The sequence below is a fragment of the Myotis daubentonii genome, chromosome 19 (assembly GCF_963259705.1).
Source record: "Myotis daubentonii chromosome 19, mMyoDau2.1, whole genome shotgun sequence".
NCBI lineage: Eukaryota > Metazoa > Chordata > Mammalia > Chiroptera > Vespertilionidae > Myotis > Myotis daubentonii.
Window position 1 is genome coordinate 29,509,635 of NC_081858.1, and position 21,138 is coordinate 29,530,772.

General features: G+C 52.8%; 1 protein-coding gene across 2 annotated transcripts; it reads right to left on the bottom strand.

Annotated features, from left to right (window-relative positions):
- Nucleotides 1–14: 14 nt before the first annotated feature.
- On the bottom strand, nucleotides 15–18,658 carry CHFR (checkpoint with forkhead and ring finger domains). Of its 2 annotated transcripts, none has more exons than XM_059676788.1 (17): nucleotides 18,361–18,658; nucleotides 15,800–15,899; nucleotides 13,645–13,754; nucleotides 12,818–12,877; nucleotides 12,498–12,704; nucleotides 10,943–11,107; nucleotides 10,496–10,655; nucleotides 9,528–9,682; nucleotides 9,280–9,442; nucleotides 7,097–7,260; nucleotides 5,578–5,694; nucleotides 5,090–5,173; nucleotides 4,523–4,593; nucleotides 3,656–3,743; nucleotides 3,122–3,229; nucleotides 2,424–2,496; nucleotides 15–1,193 (listed from the first exon to the last, which is right to left on the bottom strand). In XM_059676788.1, the coding sequence occupies exons 1-17, from the start codon at nucleotides 18,491–18,493 to the stop codon at nucleotides 1,151–1,153; spliced, it is 2,001 nt and encodes a 666-aa protein (XP_059532771.1). In that variant the 5' UTR covers nucleotides 18,494–18,658; the 3' UTR covers nucleotides 15–1,150. The 2 variants fall into 2 exon arrangements, with proteins under 2 accessions (XP_059532771.1, XP_059532772.1); XM_059676789.1 differs by having other exon boundaries at nucleotides 7,097–7,239; nucleotides 18,361–18,655.
- Between the last annotated feature and the right edge of the window lie 2,480 nt (nucleotides 18,659–21,138).

Here is a 21,138-nt window from a genome sequence, read left to right on the forward strand (position 1 = left end):
CAGTAGAACAAACATGAGAGAGAAACAGACGCGGCTTGTTTATTAGATGTGGGAAGGAGGCCTTCTCTCACACACACTGCTGCTTCTCGGTCTGTATCAAGAGCAAGACAACCGTTGTATTCCTGAGAAGCAAAAAGGTTACAATTTTGCAAACAAACATAACAGGTGGTTTTAACAAAAGATAAAAAACATTTTTTCTTTTACAAATAACAAAACTTCAAGTATTATTCCAGATGACAGCAAACCCAACTGAGGACAGGGCAAGGACCAGTGGAAAGAAAGGCAACCTCGTGCTCTTGGCAGGAAGAGACGGCTCCAGGGAGGTCATGGTGCCACCAGGGCTGACCTGCAACTGGCACTTTGGCCACCCATGGCCACGGCCCCACAGGAAGGAATAAGGAACATGGGGACACTGGGTAGGGCCCGCAGCTATGCTGAGGGAGGAGCAGCAGGGCCAGCACTTTGCTTCATCGTGGGCTCCGGGTGGTGGCAACCCAACTGGCCCACGCCTGGGAGGGGGCCGTGCACTGTCAGTGTCCAGGGTTAGCAGTTCTGGACACCTGGTGACATTTTTATGAATGAAGAGAAACACGTTTATGCTTTCAAATACCATACTATCCCCAATTTTAGTCAAGTTGTAAATTATAAATTATATTATTTGTGCTATAGTTTGTGGCATTTTCAATCTTACTAGAAGCATCAACCCTATTAAAACAAAAGCATGTAAGAGCTATGGGTTTCCCACAGGGCACTGCACAGCCTGTAAACCTTTTCCTTAAACAACAGAATGTTTCTGACAAACTGTCCTCTCCCCCATGAAACTTTTCTTGGAGAGAGATGTGCGTTTTAACCATCGTGTGGGGCAGGTGCAGAGCAAACCTGCTCATCACCATCAGGAGGGGGACGGCTGGTGGCTATTCTGGCTGAAGCCCTTCAGGAGGCCCCAGGCTCAGCCCCCCAGGCCGCTACTGGGCCTCACTGAGGGGGTCTCCTCCACAGAAAAAGTCACACCAGATGCTGGACGCACAGACCCCCAGCATGCCCTGAGGGAAGTGTAAAATGCCCTTAAAGTGTTCATATTTAGTATTTCCTGAAACACGCTGTCATGGACCCCTGTACTTCCAAGCCATCTTGGTTCATCCTCAAACGCTTAGTTCTTGAACCTCGTCTGCTCACAGATATGATTGAATTTCCTGCAGGGGGAAAGCAGTCAGATTACACACAAAGGCACCAGAGAATTATTCAAGAAGCCAATTCTGAAATTGCCCGCTGGACGATCACATGAAAAATTGTGTGCATGGGGGGCTCACAGCAGCATACGTTTAATACTATCACAGAAACTAACCAAGGAAGCTTTCTTTTCTCCTTTTTAAACTTTAAAATAGAAATTGAAATTTTAGGTAATTTTCTTGGAGAAGAGACTCAAAGCTGCGTGTCCTCAGCATCCCCATGACACTAATGGACACACCTACAGTTTAAAAGTGGAGGTGAGCTTAGCCCTAGCCTGTATGGCTCAGTGGAAAGAGCGTTGGCCTGTGGACTGAAGGGTTCCAGGTTTGATTCCGGTCAAGGGCACATGCCTGGGTTGCAGGCTCAATCCCCAGTGTGGGGCATGCGGGAGGCAGCTGATCAATGAGTCTCTCTCATCGTTGATGTTTCTATCTTTCTCTCCTCCCTTCCTCTCCGAAATTAAAAAATATATATATTAAAAAAGAAAAAAGTGGAGGTGAGCTTATTCCTTTAAGAGCCTTGTAGGAAACATCTGTGAGTGACCAATTTAGAGCGAACAGTCACCTGCTCACACCACCAGCGACAGAATCCAGTGTGCAATGGCACGCACACGAGCCTGTGGCTTGGAAAGGACGGTCTCAGTGACCATGGCCACTGAGCTGGAAATGAGTCGGCTGGGAATGACGGCTGTGCTTACAGGGCTGGAATGTGGAGAACATTTCAATGCAAAGTGTTTCATTAAATGAGATAACAGGAGAGCACAGTTCCCAAATGACAACCCTACTTTGTATACTACGTGACTAAAGTAGTATATTTATAAGGAGACTAGAGGCCTGGTGCACCAATTCGTGCATGGGTGGGGTCCGGCTGGCCTGCCCCTATCCGGGCTGATTGGGGCCGATTGGACCAGGCAAGCCGGGGGGAGGGGCCGCGGGTGTCTGGCTGGCCCCGCCCCCTGGTTGAATTCCTGGTCGAGGGGATAATTTGCATATTAGCCTTTCATTACATAGAATTATATAGGATACTAGCTGGCTAGTTCACAAACATCCCTACAAGCTGAGATAGCAACTTGTCCAAACACTTGAAAACTTCAGTTGGGAGAACAAGGTCTGCCTCCCTTAGGACTGTCAGCCCCCTCCAGCCGTGAGGACCCGAGCGGACGCTGCCCTGCCCAGCTGCACAGAAGCACTCACATCGCATGGTGGGCCTTCACCTGAGTGCGGCAGTTGCGACCCCAATAGCAGTCGGGACGGGAAGTCACAGCCACTAGGAGAGAAAACCACAGTATATAACATGCACCACACACTCAGCCTGGGGGGTTCACCTGGGGCTGAGAGGCAGCACTCTGTTGCGCATTCCACTAGTTTCCTCTCCCTGTTCCAGGAAAGGGCAAATGCTCACTGAAAACCCACTCAGGAAACGAGGGCACTCCAGCTGTCTCCAGGGTGTATTGTGCATCTTGTTTTAGAAACCCACACCACAGCCAACACCCAGGGCCTGAGCTAACACCAGGCGGGCGATGGCCCTGACACAGCACGGCACTCAGGCAGCCTCTGCCAAGAATACCAACAAAGCCCTGACCGGTCTGGCTCAGTGGATAGAGCGTCGGCCTGTGGACCGAAGGGTCCCAGGTTCGATTCCAGTCAAGGGCATGTACCTTGGTTGCGGGCATATCCCCAGTGGGGGGTGTGCAGGAGGCAGCTGATCGATGTTCCTCTCTCATCGACGTTTCTAACTATCCCTCTCCCTTCCTCGCTGTAAAAAATCAATAAAATATATTTAAAAAAAAAAAAAGAATACCAAGAAAGCCAGACAGAGTTTCTACCTATTATGCCGGAGGGTAGAAGCCACAGAAAACAGAAGTGAGGTGAGTGGGGAGGGGGTTCCTTACCTGGCAACTCAGAGGCCGGAATGTTCTGCCGATACTGGTAGGCCAGCTCCCGGAAGCTTCGCAGGCCGCAGCAGTAGCACAGCACGGTGCTGCCCGTGACTCTGTAATCTGGAAGAACACAGCCTCATGTGGGCATGGCCCGACATCAGGAGCATCATTGTCCACAGCAGCAGGACAGGCGTGGCCATGCAAACTAGTGGGGAACTAACGTGCTGATCCATAAAAGAGGAGACAGTGAGCTAGACGTTTGGGAAATAAGAACAAAACCAATCCGGATGCCAATGTATTTCCTTACTGCAAAACAAGTCCACTGGAATTAAAAATTTAAATATTTTTTTAAATCCAAAAAAGTACTGAGAAGGATAAATCTAACTTTTCTCTTGAGCTACTTCCAAGTATGCCACCAAAACCACACGCACATAAGAAAGGGCCTGTAACTTTGAGTGCCCACAGCAAACATCACAAAGGAAGCAGTGCAAGGAAGGTGCGAGCCAGGGGCCATGGACAGCGCCAATGTTCTCGAGAGGAGCTTACCAGACAGTAGGAACACGCCCCTCTGCAGAGCCACCAGGCTCTCAGTCAGCACATTCTTCCACGTCAAACCCCTGGCCGCCAGGTAGTTCTGTGATGGCAAAACAAGGGGAACAGGAAAAACAGGAGCTTGGACAGGAGAGTAGATGGTTGTAACGGCCCTCAAAGGTGGGTAGATAAAGCCAAAGGAACTGTGGCAGGTCTTTGCAGAGGGCAGCCGCCGCCTTTCTGGGGCCTGCTTCCAATATGGCATCATGCCCACAAACCAGTGCACAGCATGCGTGTCCAGATGCTCCTTCAAAGCCTCAGCAGGCAGCCGGCTCCCAAACCGCCAGTGCAGTCACACACACTCTACCCCGCTGCAGGGCGTGCCCAGCACAGGAGTGTGAGCCATCGACCTTGGCCGGAGCCATGCAGGAAAGCAACCGGCCCGTGAGGAGGGGACCAGGAAGCTGAGGGTCTGGGTCTGCACTCTGCCCTCCACACGCGGAGCTGCTCGGCTCCTGCTGTGCAAACCCACAGGAAGGGCCACGTGCACATCCACCCAGGACAGAGGTGCTCAGGGGCGTGCATGCAGGTGAGAAGGTCGCAGTCCTACGGGGGATGCTGCAGGGAAATGGGGTGAAGCTTAGTCCGTGGCGAGGGACTGCTGTGCACACTGCAATTCTAAGAGCCGGGCTCGCCTCCTGTGAGCAGGAGTGGAGCCATGGAACCAGTCATGGCATGATGGGCATGAAGGACACGCCTGGTTTTTGGAATATGGGGGAACAGACATATACCAACAGGGTGCTGAGAGTCAGAAAACGCAGTTATTTCAGTAACTGAGAAAGTTCTGGGGAGGTCTCCTCGGCCCTGGCCTGACCCACGTACCTTGAGGATGTCGGACTCGTAGTTGTTGTTGTTCAGCACACCGTCCAGACACCTGTCGCCCAGGTGGAGTTCTGTTGGGTGAAGGGAAGCAATGTTACCCGTTTTATAGACGTTTTGCCCGACAGCTAAGATAACCACGTTTCCTTCACCACAGAGAACAAAAGCTCCACAACAAAATATAACTTTATGCCGAGAACACGTGCAATGACCTCCGTTCCCTCCCTCCGGACATGCCAGCTCTCCAAGTCCCTTAGCGCCTGGGCTGCCGTCACAGGTCTGAAGGCTGTAGCCAGGCTGTGCCTCTTCAGGGGTGGGGATCCTTGTGCATACACAAGCTTCCTGGCTTTGAACTCAGGATCCCCTGAATTCTCCTGTTATTGCTTGATGCTAAGCTAATACTTTTTAATGGCAAACCCAGGCAGCGTTCAGGAAAAGGTAATTAATTTGTGGTGACCTACAGTGGCTTTCTCCTCCTCTGGCACACAACAGGCCATGCCACCCTGTCCCGCCCTCACGTGCACCAAGAGAACATGCGGGGCTGAAGCGACCAGCTGAGAGCAGCGTTACCACAGAAGGGGGCCAGGCAGCCGAGGCAGCCGGTCCGGGCGCAGCCCCAGTACAGGTGACAGAAAGGCTGCAGGCAGACGGCACCTGTGGGAACAGCACAGTCACCAGGCAGGACACCTCAGTGAGGAACCAAGGCAAAGGGCCATCAGGTAAACAACAAACTCGATGTCACAGCAACCCCCAAACTCTACATCAAAGCATCGTATTTATCTACCAGATGTAAGTGACGCTGACAGAACGACTGTGGCCCTGATGGGGGGACAGAGGTATGATGCAGACTCCAGAAAGAGAACCGAACATGGAAACGCGGTGTGTGGTGGGAAAGGCCGCACAGGGACAGGACTTTGCAATGGAACACAGAACTGCGTGCTCACTTCCCACCACACACAAATGTCAATCATGCTTGGAATCCTGAGCCTGAAGGACACACAGGCAAGGCTTTGCGGTGTGAGGTCCCTCAGACAAACATGCACACACCCTGTACTCACACTGCTGGGGGGCGATGCGGGGGTCCTGCTCACGCTCTGCCCTCCGGTCGGGCATGGGCTGGAAGCAGCAGGTGCAGATGGCGTGGCTTCCTTGCAGGGTGCACACGTAATCCTGGGCTGCAGAACAGACAGGATGTTCAAGCCGGGGCGTCGGGACACAGGCAGAGGGAGCTGATCAGAAAACATCTAGAGGGGTGCCTACAAAGTGCACAAGAGGACAGACCTACAGGAACACCCAGGGAGAAGTCAGACCTATTCTCAACAGCAACTGATAGTCTACCACTGAAACGAAGGAGTCTAAATAGACTGAAAACAACCCAAGTTATGATTTGGTTCATTGGCTATTCCAAGATTTCAAAGATCATGAAGGTTTTCTGCCATTTCCTACAAAGAAAGGTCAACCTACAAAGCACACACCATAAAACAATAAAGTGAGTTTTATATTTAATCTCAGCATCCACCAAATAAACGAACAACAGGCCTGGCAGCAAAACGGCTGACCTGCACCAGACCCTGTGTGCACGTGCCCCAGTCGGCCACGCAGCGCCACGGGCTCTGAGCACGCACACTTGCTCAGGCCCTGTCCCGATGGGGACTTCCGTCTTCATTTTGTCACCTGGTGAGTGGCAGTCAGCAGGTAACCGAGAACTGCACTGTCCATTCCTGTGCACATGGCCTACCCCACGGGAAATCACTGAGAGCCACGGCATGGCATTGTGGCAGCTGGTTAAGAATGTGGCTCTGGTCCTAACCGGTTTGGCTCAGTGGATAGAGCGTCGGCCTGCGGACTGAAGGGTCCCAGGTTTGATTCCGGTCAGGGGCATGTACTTTGGTTGTGGGCGCATCCCCAGTAGGGGTGTGCAGGAGGCAGCAGATCCATGTTTCTCATCGATGTTTCTAACTCTCTATCCCCCTCCCTTTCTCTTTGTAAAAAAATCAATATATTTTTTTAAAAAGAGAGAATGTGGCTCTGGCCCTGGCCAGTGTTGTTCAGTTGTTGGAGTGTCTACACTCCAAAGGGTTGCGGGTTCAATTCCTGATCAGGGGCATGTATCTGGGTTGCAGGTTCAATCCCTGGCCCTGTTTGGGGTCATAACCCACAGATTACTTGTGTCCACGCTCCCTTTCTGGATGCCCTGGGCCCCTCCACTGGAACCAGGCAGTGGGCAGACAGGGCTCAGGGTGGCTCTGGGAACACCACGGCCCATTGCTGGGAAGAGGCCAGTCTCTCACTGGAAGGGCCCATGTGTGATGCCCATTTGGCTTTGGTAAGCAACACTGGGAACACCAGCTGTCGAGCAGTGGCTGTGGGGGGCGAGTGTGAGAATTAGGACTGAATCCCCAGGAGTGTCCAGGAGCAGAGGCCCAAAACAGATATGAGAAGCAGCAAGCTACTGGTATGAGAGGGGTGGGACCACCAGAGGCAGAGGACAGGAGAGCAGAAAGGAATCAGCAGAAATGCAGCCGCATCCCAAGTGGTCGTAGCAGAGCCACAGCAGAGGGGGCACGGCTGTCTCACCTGTCGTGACATTGGCAGAGGTCGATGGTGTGTCACCAGAGGCCTGTGGTGGCCCCTGCTCGCTGCCTGGCCCTGAGCAGAGCAGGGGCGGTCCCATCTGCCTTCGGTACTCAGGGCACTGTCTGCACACGATGCACGGCTGACTGCAAGGGGAGCACACAGACCTGAACTTGGGCTAGGGGACAGCCGCGCTCAGGGGTGGGGGAGGTGGTGATGGAAAAGGCCAGATCCCCGGGCCTGGCAGTGCCCTCTCTGTTCGTGGACCTCATCACCACTTCAGGCTCAGCCCTGTAGCATCTGCTGTGGCCCAGTGAGTGCTCCGTGGTGAGCACCCCACTGTCCTTGCTCACCCCAGAGCAGCAGCAATCAGAAGGCTCTGCTCTCTGCCACCTCCCAGCTCCCTTTCCTGTACGGATTCCAGAGCCGCTGCCCCTCAGCTGCTCCTGGGGTCCTGAGGCATCGTTGGCCCACCCCTTGCTTTGCAAGATGTCCCAGGGGCACGGCCACTCGGTCCCCACAGGGAACAGGACGCGCTCTCCACGATTCGATGCTGGGTGAGCTGGGTACCGCATTCAGAGGTGCTCTCAGGCCCCCCAGGGTATGCAGGACTGTCACCCTGGCCACCCAGGAAATGTCTGCACATTGTGAAAATCAGAGCAAAGGCACCATGGGTGAGCACTGTGTCCTCAGGAGCCTTCCCAGTGGCCAGCAGGAGCCCTGCACCACCTGATGTCCTGCAGTGCAGCTGAGCTTCCACACGGCGGGCAGTGAGAACCACCCACGAATGACGCACAGGGACCCCTGATCTCAGCCTGAAAACGCCTCCCTGGGCTGCACCAATGGCGGGAACCAGCGAGGGAAGAATGGGTCAGACCCGACTAGAAAACACACAAGCCTTGAGAAGAGGCTCAACCTCGTCCACGGGGAGCCCCAGACCTCTCTGCGGGGCATTTGAGGACACCCATGTCAGAGCCCAGCGAGGCCCCTCCCAGACTCGAGCCTAACTGGACCCCTTGCACCTGCTCCTCGCCGGGAAATGACTGGACACGAGCACGAAACTACAAGGGCAGGAACCACTGCAGCACTGCTCCTGCGTCAGAACATCACAAGACCACACAGTCGGGGGCATGGTCAAGCCACGTGCCCCTAGTCACTTCTAAGTGCAGCCCATGCTACTTTGCTAAAAAAGTGTTTGTGACACAGATCTGAGTGGCCAGATGGATAAACAAGGTGTTTGCACTAAAGTAATTTTTGGTTTTCTTTTTGCTTGTTATTTGTGAAGTTTTGTGAAAATAATGAAAAAAAATTTGGGTGGTATTGCTGTCTTTTTAACTACCATGACCTGATGTAAAAATTCATACCCTGCCCTTCTGAGCCAGGAGCCTCAGCATCCCACAGCAGATAAAACAGTCTCCCAGAATGGCATCCTCCTGCCCTGGCCAGGTGGCTCAGCTGGCTGGGTGTCATCTGATGCACCAACAGGCCGCCGGTTCAATTCCTAGTCGGGGCCAGGCCTGGGCTGTGGGCTCAATCCCGTGGGGGGCTTGCATGAAGCAGCTGATCCATGCTTCTCCCTCTCCCCTCTTCTCCCTCTAAAAGCAATACACTTTTCTTTAAAAGAACAAAAATGAAAACTGCAACCTCTCGGCCAGAGACAGTGGCGATTCTGCATTAACACCCTGACGAACGATAAACCTTGGAATGGATGCTGTAGACTTCATGGTCCTGGACAAGCTACAGAGAAGAGTGCTTCCGTGGGACAGGGAACATGTTCAACCCAACTGTCACGGCCGGTGAGCCAATGTGTGAGGAGAAGCCAGCAAGTGGAAGGATAGAGCCACTGTGGCCATGATGTCACAGAGCTCAACCATGCCGTACACTTTAAACGTACAGAGTGCTGCACGGCAATCACATCTCAGTAAGCTGGAAACAGGTACAGGCAAGCAACAACCAAACAGAATGCTCCATGTATACTTGGGAAAAAGGAAGGTGCTGAAGGAGGCGGGCAGCCGATGCCCCTCCCAGTCACAGAGCGGGAGCTGCTCTCAGTGCCCTCCGCTCCCTGCCACATTCAAGCCGGGAAGTCACTATCCAAAGTCCCAGGCAGGAAGCGAGCCCAGAACAGCAGGGAGATGACCGCTCAGGGCAGAGCCCGCCCCACTCCCTGCCAGGTGCAGGCTCACCTAACATCCGAGGATTCGCTGTCCACATCTGACAGGTCCAGCAGGTCCTCCGAACTGCCCTCCTCGTCCGAGAAAGACCTCCTGACTTTGGGCTGCAGCATGTCCTGAGTGATCTTGTTCCTGGTGGCCATGCTCCGCACATCTTCCTCGCTGCGACTCTTGTCTGGAATTCAAAGGACACAGCTCTGCTGGCAGGCGGGCCCTGGGGACACACCCTGGTCTCCGGGAGCTGGCGGCTGCCCACTTGCCTGGGTGCTGGAGAAGGTAGGCCTCCACCAGGTTGTTGAGGATGTGGTTTTTACAGATCCGCTCGACCGGGCAGCGGCATGTGGGGCACAGCGTGGAGCGCTCCATCCAGCCCGAGTAGCAGGCCGCACAGAAGGTGTGCATGCAGGGCTGCAGGCTGAGCATGAGGACAGGTCTTCAGACGCCCTGCAGAGCACTTGCAGGTGGAGCGCCTGCCCACCCGCCACAGCAGCCCTGTCCCCAGGGCACGGCCTGCCGGGAGCATCAGAAGCTGGGATGCCCGGTCACGCACGCTGCCTCTTTCCCCAGAGAAGGAGGTGGCCTTGCTCAGGCTGAGGGTCAGTACAGAACAGAAAAGCGAGCACACCCCCAGCCCCCGGGGTTCTCGCCTCAGCAGGGCCTGGAGCCTGTGCTGCGTGCTGCCCACAGCTGGCAGATCTGCAACTTCTGTTAGTGACTGGGATTGCGCCTGACTCCCACATACCACCTGAGAAACGGCCCCCCCGTGAAAACAGTGTTCAACCTAAGCTACTCTCACTCGATCCTTGTTAATGAAGAGAAACGAGAGGCCGTGTGGCTGTTCTGATCCAAGGGGGTTCCGAGAACACACTGTGACTTCAGGAACTGGAGGCTCGGAGACACCAGGCACAAAGGTCTGCGTTTAAGCGGAAACTCGGACAAGTTAACTCTTCCCTGAAGCAAAGCAAGGAGCGAGGGTTCTCCGGAAGCCACGCCTGGGACCTTCCTTCTATGTTAGCTGTACGTTTCCTTAGCCAGGTACAGTTCACCTGGTCTACATCTGAGGTGGACAACCACTTAGGTAGACATGACCGTGTCAGCCAAGGCCACTGCCACATTAGTCTGGAGCCTTGGCCACTGGGGCCAGGTTTTCAGCTTGTTGCCGTGGACCCGACCCCAAATGCGACCCAGGGCTTGCTTCCTCCTCGGCCCAGCCCCCACATGCGCACACCTCACGCAGTCATGCAGCAGGTCCTGGCAGATGATGCACGTGAGCGTCTCCTCCATCTTGTCAGGCTTCTCGGCCGCAGCTCTGACCTCCTCGAGGGTGCTGTGGGTGTCCCTACCCTGGTCAGCGACCAGCAAATGCAGTTTCAGGTTGGGCTCCCCATCTGCAAAAGAAAGGGACACACTGTGACCGTCACAGCAAGGAGGAAACAGGCGTGCTCTTGTTTTACGAGTGTTAACCTGCAGGCAGAACAGTCTTTGGCAGCGTTTGAAGGGCATTTTTAACAGGCCCTTACGTCTCACATTGCAGTACACTCAAGTTTTGCTTTAGAAGAACAGTTCATGACGTAAAGAAGATGTTCAGGAGACATGGGTAAGAGTGAAGGCCCAACTGTCCAGCAGCAGCTGTGTCCAATATCATTTCTATAGAAACAAACCGTGAGACTCTGACCTCCTCTCATTCTCTTCGTAATGGGCTCCAGGCCCTCTGGATCCTGCGGTTCCGATGGAGGAAGGGATGCTCCTTCTCTGGGGACAACTGACGGGATGCTGGAGGGCTCCTCACTTGTCACAGGTGCACCACACCCTTTCGGGGAGACGCTGGCACCTCTGGCAGCTGTGGAGACACAAAAAGGAAACATTCTGATCCACCCCCCTCGGAATGTCACTGTGCTCGTGGAGCTGGGCACACAGCACATCCGCAGGGAGAAACGCAGACATCTGTGACGGGGATCAGCCTGGGACGTTTTGTCTCCCCGGGGCCAATCCTCACGCTAGTCACCACATAACCCACACTGCTGACACAAGCTCACGTAGAGAGAGACCTTGCAGAAGAGGGTGTAAGAGGAAGACCAGGCAAGTAGGGGTGGAGAGTGAGAACTGTTTCCCAAGGTGACAAAGAAAACAGGGAGAAAGCTGACTCCTGGGGAAAGTACTGTCTTCAAAAGCAAGAAGCAGAGTCATAAATTGAATGAATTTGACAGAAAGGTAAAAAATCTTTCCAATAACCTTTATCTAGTAAAGACCTCGTTTATGGTATTATATTACAATACATATCTAGTCTGTAATATTCAAATGGTTAAGTGTTGTTATTTTGGGGGGGAAATGGGCCTATTGCAGCTGAAAGAAAAAAGTTAGAATTGTTTTGGGAACCAATCATCTCATGCACCAAGGGAAGGAAAGGGGAAGCTCCCGGGCCGGTCCTGGCTCTGATTCTCACTCGGGCCTCCATGCTCAGTCGGGCTTCTCACTCAAGAAGGCAGACTATGATGATGCTCATGGTGAGAATTAACACAAGTGCTTGGCACCTACCCCACATTTAGCAGGAGCCTTGGAAGTATTTACTGCAGTTATTTTGCTAGTATACGCTTAGGTACCCAAATAGGAAAATTTCCCCAAGTTTACACAATTCCATCTGAACAATCTGCTTACAGAAAAGCTAATTCTAAAGATCATCTGGAAGAAAAACACGGAAGAATAGCTACAAATATTAATATGTATAGTGTGGTGCAATGTAGGAAATCAATGTTGTAATAACACATCACACTGCAGCTAGATAGTCTGCATTTCCTCTAGAAACCAGGGAGGTAAGGAATTCATGTGTCAGGACCAAAATAAGCAAAACTGGTTTGAAATAATATGCTGCTCTAGAAGAGTCTTGAAAACATGATGCTCATCGAAAGGAACCAGAAACAAAGGCCACATAGTGCGGGGTCCTGTTTACACGAAATGTCCTGAGGCAAATCCAGAGACCCACGCAGACGAGTAGTTGCCAGGTGATTTGATGGTATGTGAACTATCTCCCAACAGAACTGCACAAAGCACTATGGCACCATAGTCTCTGACCTCAGCATTTCTCCTGGGGCTGGAACAAGAATATTTCTTGCCCAGAAACCTTACTGCCGAGAGCCTGGTACCTGCTGCCCCTCAGAGTTCCTCAGTGGCCGTATCTGTCTCAGAACAACATCAGCCAGGATGAGTAAACAGAACCAAGACCCCCGTCTCACCAGGGCTGGAGGCTGGCACGTGCCCTGCGGGGGGCTCCATGGAAGAGGCAAAGGTTGCAGGGAAGAGGTCCGACGTGGATGTCGATGGCTGTGGTTCCTCAAAGAACGCCTGAGTGGTGGGCGACGACAGCAGGCCCTGGGGCTGGTCCCCTCGCCCTGCACCTGAGGTATCTTTGGTCGCGTGGAACATGTTTTCCTTTTTGGCTTCTGTAAGCACAAGAGCAGCAGCAGGAGTCGTCAGGGCTCGCAGCACCGCTGCTGTCCAGGCCAGCAGGTGGAGCGGCTCCTCCACTCAAGTCCCCTGCGGTGATGGCACTCACCCGAGGATTCCTGTGCCACGCCTTGCTTTTCATTTAGCGCCTCGTAGCGGTACGCCACGTCTGGAAGGAATTAGCCCGGTCAGAGCAGTGTCGGCCCGTGCACCAACCCAAGCTCATTTTTCTCTTCTCTTCCCTCCAGCCACTTTGTCCTGCTGACTATCTGACTATTCGGCCACTAACAACGTTCACCAGTTACAGGGTTTATAAAGCAAATGACCCAAAACATCTGAACCAACTTTAAGCCTCAGGAGGACATGTCTGGAGTCAGGAGGCCGACAAAGGGAAGCACGGCACCGGCCAAGCCAAGAATCTGCCTTCCTGTCCCTTCTGTGTGGCCAGGGGCCGGCCCTTCTCTGTTTCAGGAGAAACCTTTGAAAGACTCCTCCCCTCTCCTTGCCCAGACACAGACGCTCCAGCTGAAAAGGCCTAGTGGAGCTGTCGGAGCGCTGCTCTCTCCTGTACAGTCTCCAAAATCTCCACCCGGGGTCTCCACCCCTGCTCTTGGGTCTTATTCCCCCAACGCAGATTTCCTTTATTCTACACCTAACCCAGCCCCACTCTCTTCTCCGTGGCTGCCACGGAGGTTCACGGTCATGACCACGCAGGTCTGTTTTGAAGAAGGCCAGGGGCTCAGACGGCAAGGTCAACTCTCCCAATCTTGAACAGACACCACCCTCACCAAGAACCTCCATAAACAGTAAAGAGCTAACACGAACGTTCCTACAGGAAAAGTCTGCTTCAACAGACTCTTTCCGCGAAGCATCCCGGCTACGGCAGGACGTCCCCACCGCACAGCACGCAGGTGTCCACCCAGCGGGCTCCCTTACTGTGCTCTGGCTCATTCTTCCTGTACACCACATAGATGACATCGCCCGTCTGCAAAGGACAGGTCTGCTTCTTCACAACCTTCAGCGCGTTAATCACCGTGCCATTGGTGCTGCGGAGACAACAAGGTGCAATTCATCCTGCCTAACGTCACTGGAAGCTGAACATCTCCTGTTCTACCACCATAAGGAAGCAGTCATCCTACCCCTGGGATACGTGCAAGCCTATGCTCACTGCAGCAGCATTCACAACAGCCACGATGTGCAAGTGCCCTACGTGCCCATCGACAGATGACCAGATAAAGAAAAAGTGGTGTGTATATACAATGGAATGTGGCGTGGCTGTAAAATAGAATGAAATATTGCCATTTGCAACAACACGGATGGACCTGTGCTGAGATGATACTGTGCTGAGTGAAGTCAGTCAGACAGAGAAAGACAAATACCATGATCTCACTTATAGGTAGAATCTAAAAAACAAAACAGAACAGAGTTACTAGAGTGGGGAGGGGCTGAAGGGCCAGTTGAAATAGGTGAAGGGGATTAGGAGGTGCAAACTTCCACCTATAAAGGAGATGAGTCATGGGATGGGAAGTACAGCACAGGGAATCCAGTCAACACTACTGTGACAGCTGGTGGCCACACTCATCACGGATCATATCATCATGTACATAAACACTGAATCACTAAGATGCACACCTGAAACTAATACAATACTGTGTGTCCGTTATATGTCAATAAAAAATTAGCACGTTGAAAATGGTCCAACACTCAGAAGAACGATGTAAACATTTGAGGAGGCAAAGACGCAAGTGCCACCTTACAACTCCCTCGAGGAAAATGTCCCCTTACTGCAGCCCAACCAGCAGCCCGTCAGTCTGGTCAAGTGTTTAGCGTCTCTGCTGCTCAGGGCCTCTTTTCCTCCACTTGCCTCCTGGTGGAGCCTGGACTTGCGCCAGCAGCTCTGGGCTTTGATTTCCAGTTTCCCACCTGCCCGTGCACTTAGCTCTGTCCACAGACCAGCCCATCCCTCCAGCAGCCAAGACCTAAGTCAGCTCATTAGTGGGCTGTCTACTGGAGAAGGTGGGGCCCTGCAGTCAGGGTCACTCCATGGGGTCAGGACACACTGCTGGTGGGAGAGGGCCAGTTGGCAGGGACAGACGGACAGGAGGCGCTTCCCCGAGGACTCCTGAGCGCAGACCTGACAGGAGAGAAGGCCGCACCACAAGCCATACAGCAGACAGTGCGGGCTGTGTGGTCACGCAGTCTGCATCCCCTTTACTCAGCTCTGCCACTGCTGTGTGAAAACAGCCACAGACAGCATGTCACTGGAGGGCTGTGCTACGTCCCAGGAAAACTTCCCTTAGAAAACCTGGCGGCACAGTCACAAAACCGCCAGCGCCTCCACTGCTGAGCTTCTCCTCATGCTGCACGCTCAGCTCTCCCTAAGCAAACCACCTGCTTTCACTCTGCTGCTTACCCCCTGGTGGGGCGACATCCCACTGCTCTCAGGCGACAGCATGGCCATCGGGCCTTCCTGCTCTCATCTCCAGTCCAGATCTGCACCCCCCACTCACTCGGACTGTGCAGAGCACCCCCTGTCCCTCCAGACCTTACCAAGGAATGCAGCGGCTCTGAGAGCTGGAAAAGGCAGGGAAGGGATTCTCCCCTGGAACCTGCAGGAGCCAGCCCTGCCTACACACTGACTGTAGTCCGGTCTCACTGGACTGGTCTCAGTGGAACTCGGACCTCCAGAACTTCAAAATCATGGATTTGTGCTGCTCTAAGCCACTAAGTTCATAGTCATTTGTTACAGCAGCCACAGGAAGCTAATACCTCACACAGCCCATGCAGGAGAGCCAGGACTGACGCAGGCGGGTGGCTGTGGAGGCAGCATGGTCACTGTGATGGGACGTAGAACCCCACCTGCCCCTAGGACCAGAGGGACAAGAGGTCCAGGCTCCCAAATGAAAGCCAGTTCCTAGTCTTTTGTCCCTGACATCGTCAGTTACCAAGGAGCGCACTTCCCGATACCCTGAGGCCTGGCCAACCACCACGGTGAAGAACACCAACCCTCGTTCCCTCTCCAGTCACTGGCTTCCAGTCAGGTTCCGGAAGCTACGAGACGAAAAGGAACAGCAGCTCCGAAAGAGCTTACCTGGTATCTTCCAGCAGCACCTGACCAGATTTCTCGTCCCAAATAATTTTACAGTGATCTCCAGAGACCAGCTTATTGCCAGGAAACGAAAGGTCGCAACCTAAAACACAGAAGGAGACCCCTCAATACGACTGTGGGTGCCCTGCACAATACTGCGCTTTGCTGAACCACAGAGAGCAGGTTTGCATGTGGGTGGAAATCAGGGCCCATGGTGTATGCACTTCAGGAGACAACGCCCAATCAGGAAGCTGCAAAGAAAAAGTTCCAAAGGATTTAAGTGTTAATCCCCAATGCAGAGGGATGTGTCCTGAACCTCCCCGATTGTCCATTAGGGGATAGGACACCCTATCAACACCTCCAGCGAAACAGCAACAGCTTCTGGGGGAGAGTTTTACAACATGCACACATACGTAGCTGGCCTGATACTAAAAAATACCAAGGGGTTTAGTTATGTAATTCTTCAGTATTCTAACTTAGTCTTTAATTTCTTCTCTGTGTAATCTAAGTTTCACGAACCATACAAAAGTGAAGCAATGGCAAAGGGTCACATAAAATATGACTGAGAAAATGACCATAGGCCAGGGGTGGGCAAACTTTTTGACTCGAGGGCCACAATGGGTTCTTAAACTGAACCGGAGGGCCGGAACAAAAGCATGGGTGGAGTGTTTGTGTGAACTAATATAAATTCAAAGTAAACATCATTACATAAAAGGGTACGGTCTTTTTTTTTTTTTTTTTTTTTAGTTTTATTCATTTCAAACAGGCCGGATCTGGCCCGCAGGCCGTAGTTTGCCCACGGCTACCATAGTCACACATATATGTTTAAGAAAATTAAAAACAGCCCTAGCTAGTGTGGTTCAGTGGATAGAGTGTCAGCCTGTGAACTGCAGGGTTCCGAGTTTGATTCCAATCAAGGGCACACGCCCAGGTTGCGGACTCATCCCCACTAGGGGGCATGCAGGAGGCAGCCGATCAATGATTCTAACACTCTCCTTCTCCCTTCCTTTCTGAAATAAAAAAATATATATTAAAAAAAAAGGAAATTAAAAACAGAAGGGATGCAGCTATAGCTAAACACAACCCCTCTATCCTCATTAAATGCAAAGAGAAAAATCCTCAAATGCTTTGTTCTGTCCTTAAATCTAAAGAATAAAAGCTTCCAGTACAGCCACTTTAGGTGTCGCTGGAAAGGTTAATACATTCATTAGAAGGACTTCTATTAGGAAGCAGATTAACTCAACAACACGTTTTTGCTCCTTGTATTAATATGTAAAGTGACTCTGTGATACTGCGTTATAATAACAATGGCTCACATTCAGTGCCAGCTTTAAGGCAGGCCCCTCGAAAGCGCCCCACACCAGCGATCTCCTCTAACCTCTGTGGGGACTGTGAAGTGGGCAGGAAAGCACAGCAAATCGGTGGTGGTGGTGGGGGGGGTGCGTGCCAGGCGGAACCTCGGCAGTTCCTCTCCAGGGCTCTGGTCTTCACCAAACTTCCAATAACATCAATTAAGACAATTAGTTTGTTTTTCAAAAGTTTCTAATGACAGGTAAGCACTTCCAAAGTTGTAAAAAAATTAACTTGATCCTGGGATTTAAGACGACCAAAGAGAACCCCACAAAACCACCCAAAACGAAAACAGCTGCACGTCCATCATGAGGGATAAAATGAAACCAAAAACACATGCTTTTAAACAGTAGTCTTTCTCATTCCCTCTATTTTAAAGTACACAGTCAGAGTGATCATTTATTTTCAGGCAAACTAAGTGTTTGTGTTTTCTTTTGCTTTCTGCCTGATCAGTGCATTTCTCCAGTCAATGACGCGACGGGTGCTGGGCAGGCCCGCAGGGCAGGAAGCGGGGGGCCGGGCACCTTCTCTCTCGGCAGCTGCGGGACTTGGGCTTCCCCCGTCCCTGGGCCAACACGTGCTTCAGGGGCCTCGGCACCGGGAAGCCCAAGTCCGGTGCGGGGGCTTGAGCTCTTTCTAAGGAGGAGGCCCGCGGCGACCCCCTCCTGCAGCGCTGCCTTAGCCGCGTCTCACCCGCGCGGTCCATTTCCACGTTATCCCCGGCTGTTCTCTGGCTCCGGGGACTCCGGGGCCCTCGGGTTGAGCGCGCTGTTTAAACCGAGCTCTGCCTTTCCGGCCGCCGCCCCCACCGGGGCTCAGCACCGAGGTCGGACGGGGTGCTCCGAGCAGTAATAGTAACGGGGCTGGGCAACTGCACGCGGGGACGCGTCGATCGCCTCCCCCCCGAAGGCGTCCCCGGGTTAAGCAATCGGCGGAGCACTCGGCAGTGGCGGGCGCGCCCCAGTGAGTAAATAAATGGCCGCTCTCACGGGAAAAGCTGGTCCGCACGGCGCCCCGCCCAGGGCCTCCCGGCTCCCGCCCCCGCGCCCCATCCCCACGCCGGCCCCGGGTCCCGGTTCTCCGACCCCACCCCGGCCCCTCGCCCCAACCCCGGCTCCCTTCCCCTCCCTCCGACCCCACCCGGCCCTCGGTCCCCACCCCGTCTCTGGTCCCCAGCTCCCGTCCCCACCCCGGTGCCCGGCCCCGGCCAGCACCTCTCTTCCGCCCGAAGGTCCACTCCCGTTTCCGCAGGAGAACGTGCGGCTCGCCCTCCTCGGCGTCCAGGCGGAGGAGCCGCCCCCACGGCTGCTGCGGGGGCGGCTGCTCGCCTTCCCCCGGCTGCTCCATCCGATTCACATCTGTCGAGACTCCGACCCGGAAACGTCGGGACGGGCGGCTGCCCGCGGCTCCGCCCTGTGGCCTCCCGGCCTCAGCGCCTCCGCCGCGCCGCCTCCCGCGAGCCGCCCGCCCGGCTCAGCCCCCGCCCCGCGCCGAACCCGGAACCGGCCGCGCCGCCGCCGCTGTCAACAGACATCGAGGATTCCTCAGCTGATCCGTGGGGCGGGGCCCGCGGCTGCCATTGGCTGGGCGAAGCGCCCACCGAGCGCGGCGGCTAGAGTGGACACGGGGGGGCGCATGCGCACACGGGAGGCTGAGGGCCGGGACGCCATCTTTGGTGCTGGCCGGGAGGTCTGCGTCTTCGCGGACCTCGGCTGTCGCCGCCGCCCATGCCGTGTTAGGGCAAAAGGCGGAGTCACTTGCCAATGGAGCACGGACAGGAATGCTCAAGCCGTGCGGGAAGCGCAGAGACGCACGCAGACCCAGCAGTTCAGACTCCCCGGAGAAAGTCTGTTAAGACGTGAGGTGCATTGCTACCCCATCAGTGTTATTTCAGGCCGATATGATCTACTCTTACGGTGTAATGGGGAAAAACGTTTACTTCCACAGGGAACGAGCCCTTCGTTTTGTTGTATCTCACAAGGAAACTATTTTAGATGACTAAGTACTTAAATGTGACACATACACACCCCACTCGTGTCCCGGATACCGAGATTCCCCCTTTACAAGGGTAAATCTTGAGAAATGCTTTCTGTTGGGTTATTGGACAGTAGGAGATCGCTGTTGATTTCCTTGGATGGAGTTATTACAATAGCTTGGTTATGTTGGAAAATGCAATTTTTAGATATAGTACTAAAGTATTTAGGGATGCAATGTCATTGTTATAATTTTCTTTAAAATGCTTTAGCAAAAGAATAAAATGAGAAGATAAGGCCTCAGCGCCTCCGCCATGCCGACTATTTACATGAGTCTCATTTCGCCTCATGCCGGCTGGGCTAAGGGAACATATTGTTGTTAAATGTAATTAAAAATAAAATCCCATTGCTGAGAGGCATATGGCTCAAACGACTATTGAAACTGCTGCCACAAAGGGAGAAAGATGCAGGGGGAGCAGGAATATGGCCTCACAGCAGTGCAGCAACTGTGCTACATGCTTTTCCTTGGTGATACTCAGACTGTATTTCACATGCAACCAGATTTGTTTTAAACATAATTTATTGGTTTAATGGATAGGAAGTCTTGTTCTGCATCTGATATCTTATGAAAACCACAAAACAGCTGCTAGAATAAATACATTTTGTAGTCAGTGGACAATCCTGACAAATGGACAAATGGATCATATCTCAAATGACATCCCCAGGGCCTGGGGATCATGGCCCCCACCCCTCCTCACAGCACGGATGGATCGGACACGGCAGGACCACTACAGTCCCATTTCAGTTTTGTTGGGAAATGGGAGCCCCAAAAAGCTTAATGTGTCAAAAATGACACCGTAGCAGGATAGCTAGTCATGTAAATGAAGTGTACCTCTTGTGCTCCTGACTTTTTCAAACCCTCAGTCATTGACTTTAGTCAGTGAAAGTAACGTAAACGTAAGGATTTTGAGCTACCTGAGCTGTTTTAAACAGCGATGAACACAGAATAATTAATAGTAGTATCCTAAGTATCTATCTTCATTTCTAGGGAGATAGAGGGGTTCCAAGCCAACTCTGCCACTTGGGAGCTGAGTGACCTTGGTATATCGAAATACCTTGTAGTTAGCGATGAGCTAAACACACAGAAAAGCACGAAGCACCCCCCCTCCCGGAGGTGCCAGTGCATAACGAATGGCAGAGTTAGTGATTCCTCATTCCTTCCATGGCAAACCCTCAATAATGCAAAAGCGTGCAATTGAACACCCTCACTCAGGCACTAATCCAAGCAGGGGCCTAACTGACGATGGTGGGTGCGAGGTAGTAAGACAGGAAAGGAAGCCAAGGGTACCTGTGTGTCCCTTCGGCAGAGCACTGGACGGAAGGATGTGGAATCAGGCCTAGCACGGCCACTATGTGAACTTTGGCAAGACATTGCCAATCTGTGTAACAAGGGTTTGGTTTGGTGACATTGTTGGCGTTTCCAACTTTTAACTGCCTACAGTCCTACCAGACCCTCATCTTCAGAAGCACAGGGCAGATGTGGGTAAACCTTAACACACTGTGTCTCCTCTCTACTTTTCTTGGAAACTATGTTCTTGGAATGGCTAAGCTACGGGTTTTCTACTCTGTTAAGCCTCAGAGGATTAGGGGTCCCCTCCACCCATGTTTAGTTTGCAAAAAAGCAGCCTTTTTCCATCTGTGCAGACACCAGACCCCAACCAGGTGAGCGAAGGACTAGGTGGCTCATTAACTCAACACAGCCAACAACGGAATTGAGATGTGCTTTTCACTTGATGTTTTAGGTGTAGCTGATCATAATGTTTTGGGAACTGGTGTGCGTTCAGATTAGGTTTGGGAAACAGAGCTGGAATGGAAGCCAGAGTTTATTGTTCCTATTGATCACACTCACTCGTATCGATTTATCAAACTGTACACAGTAAACATAGGCACAGAGGTTTTCTTTTCAAATACAGCACCAAGACAAGTGTCAGCAACAGGTCAGAGCCGGTGTAGCCCCGA

What these genes read in the sequence shown, in the direction of transcription:
- CHFR (XM_059676788.1), bottom strand. Translation starts at nt 18,493, where the DNA reads ATGGAGCAGCCGGGGGAAGGCGAGCAGCCGCCCCCGCAGCAGCCGTGG. An exon ending in GAAGAATGAGCCAGAGCACA is followed by an intron (nt 12,878 to 13,644) that starts GTAAGGGAGCCC and finishes AATTCCTTCCAG; the next exon opens with ACGTGGCGTACCGCTACGAG. An exon ending in CTACCTTCTCCAGCACCCAG is followed by an intron (nt 9,443 to 9,527) that starts GCAAGTGGGCAG and finishes TTTGAATTCCAG; the next exon opens with ACAAGAGTCGCAGCGAGGAA.